Genomic DNA, 4099 nt, shown 5'->3' with positions numbered 1-4099 from the left:
TGAAATATCGCCCCCATTAAGTCGTGAGCCGCTGCTAATCTGAGCGGACAGCCCTGAATGCCCGGAGGAGCGGCGAGCCCAGGGTGTGCACCGCCCGCCGGGCGGCTGCTCGGACAATGGCCCCTGCACAGGCCTGTGTGGGACAAGAGCCCCCTTTGTGTCTGGGGCCTGCTGGGAGGGGCGGGGGGGTGCATTCAGCCGCCCCAGACACCCTGTGAAAGGCTGGAGTGTAACCGAAGACAGCGGGAAACCCGAGCCGCCTTGCTGCCTGCGCTCGAGGCGGCCTCCCGTCAGAACAGCGCCACCCCCACTGCGCCCTCCACCCCTCACCAAAACCCGAACCAAGCCCACTGCTGTCAAGTCGATTCAGACTCATAGTGACTCCACAGGGTTTCCAAGGCTGTAAATCTTTACAGAAACAGACTGCCATAGCTTTCTCCAACGGAGCTGCTGGTGGTTCCAACCGCCAACCTTTGGGTTAGCAGTCCAGGGCTTCAACCACTGTGCCTCCAGGGCTCCCAACCCTCACAGCCCCTATCAAATCCTACCCTGTACGTCCCAGGGCCGTGCCCTCCACCCTACATGGCCCTGCAGCTCCCTCCACCCTGCATGTCCTGGGGCCACGCCCCCCACAGCCCCGGAGCTGCCGTCTTGGCCTCCAGAGCCACGGGACAGGCCCAGACAGGGCTCCGAAGGTGGTGATGCCGCCACAGCTCCGGGCTACGGACAAGCACCAGCTGCGCTTCTGCCTGGGCCGCCCGGTCCCAGCTGAGGCTTGGCTGCTCTGGCACCTGAAGCCTAACGTCCAGGAGCCCCTCTCTGGGACAGGAAGAGGCCCGCGTGGGGGCGAGGGGGCCAACGGTAGCCCACCAGCAGCACTGTGTCCGAGTCAGGCTCGTCCTTGGGCCCTGATGAGACCATGGGACTCGAGGCCGGCAAGGGGGTGGGCGCTTCCAAGCCGGCGCCTCCGGAGGCTTGTTCACCGGCTTCCCAACGTGCCCTGTGACCACTGGCCCCCACGCCTGCTGAGGCCCTCCGCCTGGGTCTTGCTGCAGCCACTGGCCGCTCACCCCTCCCGGCTCCCTGCTGTCTCCGGGGCTCAGGTCGCACCCAGATGCACCTGCCAAATGGCCGCTGTTCCAACAGCCCCGACGTGGAGCTGACAGCCCACACCTCCCTGCAGAGGCTCCTGACTCCACACTAACTCAGACAAGGAGCAGCCCCCAGGGCTCGAGGAGCTGTCAGAGGCTGACTGAACCGGCAGCTGTCCACGGAAGTGGCTAGTAGTCTGCCTGTGTCCCCACGTGTCGGCACTGTGCTCTCATGCTAAACTAAAAGATGGCCGAGCGTCACACGGGGCAGGCCCAGGGGTCCCCTGGTCCCCAGAATCAACAGGCCACAGGGGGATTCACAAACCAACAGTCACTGTTGGCCAGGCCGGTTCTAGAAAAAGGTGTCCTGAAGGCCGTGTAAATCAACAGACACAAGAGTCGGTGCCCACTGAGCGCACCTTGCTCCAGAGTGGGGGCCTGTGGAGGGGCCTGTGGGGTAAAGCAGGCACTCACAGCCCCTCCCAGGACCAGCACCTGGAGCAAAAGCAGAGCCCCTCCGGCCTGGTGTGGGGGTGGCTGCACAGCCTGGGTGCAGGCCCCCCACGAGGGGAGGCAGCGCCAAGGCTCCTGGCCCACAGGCGTCTTGTCCTCCAGCTGGAGGCCAGGAGAACACGGACAAGGTCTCCTCTTCAGGGGCAGCAGTGGGGCTCAGATGTGGACTTGGGAAGGCAAGGGACCTCGGGACATGCCAGGCTGTGGGTGGGTTGGGGACGGGCGGGAAGAGGGCAAAGGGAGCCCCAACTCTGCGGGGTCACTGAAAGGCTCCCTGCATTAGAGCCCTGGCTGGATGACTGGACAGGGTGGGGGGCCAAGGGGACCAGCTGGGATAGGCCTGGAGGAGGGGGGCATCATTAGCCTTCCCCCAGCCTGCTGTCCCCTCACTGAGACCCCAGGACAAGAACAGCGCCTGGCACACAGGAGGTGCGGTGCTGGCTGATGAAAGAAGGAACAGATGAATTGACAAAGGGGTGGGTGGGTGTCTGCCACGTGGGGCCGTGGTTTAGAGATGATGGCCTGAGCTTGGGCAGTGACAAGGGTGGGGTGGCCACAGCAGGGATGCAGAGCGGCCAGGGCATGGACGTGGGGACCCAGAACCGAGCCATGTATGAGGGCCAAGGTGCCGGGAGTTACCTCAGGAGGAGAGGGTGTCCCGGGACAGACCCCAGTGTGGATGCTGGGGAGGAAGGCACGGGCTCGTGGCCCTGGGGCAGCCTGCCTGGCTGGCCCCCTGCCCTGTGCAGCCCCAGCCGAAGTCCTGCCCAGGGGGACCTGCTCCCATGGATGACGGTCAGAAATCACACGCACCTCTTTGAACTTGCCCCTCTCGTGGAGGCGGTCAATGTGGTCCAGCAGGAGGCTCCGGTCAGCATCCTGCAGCCGGAAGATGCTGACCAGAAGCTCTGTGAGACTGAGGGGGCTCCCAGTGAGGACCCCAGCTGCACGGGCCTGCAGCTGTCCCAGCTGTGGGCTGCCCTGGAGGACACAAGGCAGGCCGAGTGAGGCTCTTACTGCACGCAGCGTCTCCCAAGCTCCCTGCCACCCGCCCACCCTTGGCTGGTCCCGGGAAGTGACAGGGCAGGGCCTGGGTCCCTGCAGCTCTGGTCCATGGAGTGGATGTTTGGGGCAGGCAGCAGGACACTGGAGGTCAGGCCCACGTCCCAAGGCATGGAAGCTGGTGCTAAGGCCAGTGTCCCCACCCCGCCCGCCCCAGACAAGCTGAGCTGGCCACAGCAGCCTGGCTGGTGGGCATGGCTGCAGGCGGATGGAGGGCAGGAAGGCCGTGGCTTTGGGACACGGGGGCCCGTGGTGGGGGGCTCACGGGGGCCAGCCTCAGGCTCAGTGGCTGCGCCTGCAGCCAGCGCTGCAGCTCACAGGCAACCCAGGCCTGCAGTGAGTGACCCTGTCCCCCGCTGGTGTGGCCACCCTCCAGCATGTCCAGGAGTCCTGTGAGTGGGTCATCCAGGGCAGCAAAGCCCCGCCAGGCTTCCTCCCGGAGCTGTGGAGACAGAAAATGGCACGGTCGAGGCTCACAGCCTCAGCAGACCCTCCCCCACCGCACAATGATTTTTTTTTTCAGTGTAATCTATTCAGAGAGGTAACTGTTGCTATTCAGCCACATCCACGCCCCCAGCGACTCTTCACGCCGCTGGGATTCCGTTCCGGTCCACTGCACCCCAAGCCCACAGGGACGGCGGTCATTGTCCAACTAATCGTCCTATAAAGACAGCAAGCTTGTTCTCTGGGCCAGACAAAGGCCGGCTCTTCATCTGAAAGGCGGCGCGATGGGGACAGCAACAGGTTTACAAGCCACTTTACCTGCGTCTGCAGCGTACCTGCGTGGGGAGGCCGCTCACAGCCCACTCTCCCCTCCGAGAATGGCCAGGCCCACTCAGTCCCAACAAGCAATGGGAAACAGAAAAAAGGAAGGAACCCAGACCCAAACTGAAAACATCTGTGACTTTTTTATTCTCTGTAATGCAGAAGATGTGCATGACCATCACAGCTAAAAGAAAAAAAACAGAGTATAGGAACTGGTCTCTAGCCTCTAAGTCCGTTATGTAAATACAAAAAACAATAAGATGCGTTTAAAACATGTTCAGAAGTCAGTGGGTCTTCTTGCCCTCGATTCTGTAATGAACTCTCATCCATGGACGCTGCTCTGCAGCTTCCTTTGCCAGGGCCAGCAGTGGCTACATTTTACACTGTGTGGTGAATTGTGTCCTCAAAAAGACAGGACAGCCTCCCAAGGAGGCCCCCAGGACAGCCCCCCAGGAAGCCCCCAGGACAGCCCCCCAGGACAGCCCCCCAGGAAGCCCCCAGGACAGCCCCCCAGGAAGCCCCCAGGACAGCCCCCCAGGAAGCCTCCAGGACAGCCCCCCAGGACAGCCTCCCAGGACAGCCCCCCAGGACAGCCCCCCAGGACAGTCCCCCAGGAAGCCCCCAGGACAGTCCCCCAGGACAGCCCCCCAGGACAGCCCCCCAGGACA

General features: G+C 63.2%; 1 protein-coding gene across 1 annotated transcript in view; it reads right to left on the bottom strand.

Annotated features, from left to right (window-relative positions):
• EXD3 (exonuclease 3'-5' domain containing 3) overlaps positions 1-4099 on the bottom strand; it is a 52515-nt gene that overhangs the window by 44596 nt on the left and 3820 nt on the right. The window contains exons 2-3 of the mRNA XM_023725482.1: positions 2985-3108; positions 2418-2585 (exon numbers count right to left, since the gene is read on the bottom strand). Of these exons, the coding sequence (XP_023581250.1) occupies positions 2418-2585; positions 2985-3071 (255 nt within the window). The 5' untranslated portion in view covers positions 3072-3108. The remainder of the gene's footprint in view (positions 1-2417; positions 2586-2984; positions 3109-4099) is intronic.

The sequence above is a fragment of the Trichechus manatus genome, unplaced genomic scaffold (assembly GCF_000243295.1).
Source record: "Trichechus manatus latirostris isolate Lorelei unplaced genomic scaffold, TriManLat1.0 scaffold00317, whole genome shotgun sequence".
Lineage (NCBI taxonomy): Eukaryota > Metazoa > Chordata > Mammalia > Sirenia > Trichechidae > Trichechus > Trichechus manatus.
The sequence above is the reverse complement of the archived record's forward strand: the minus strand, read 5'-3'. Positions and strand labels throughout refer to the sequence as shown.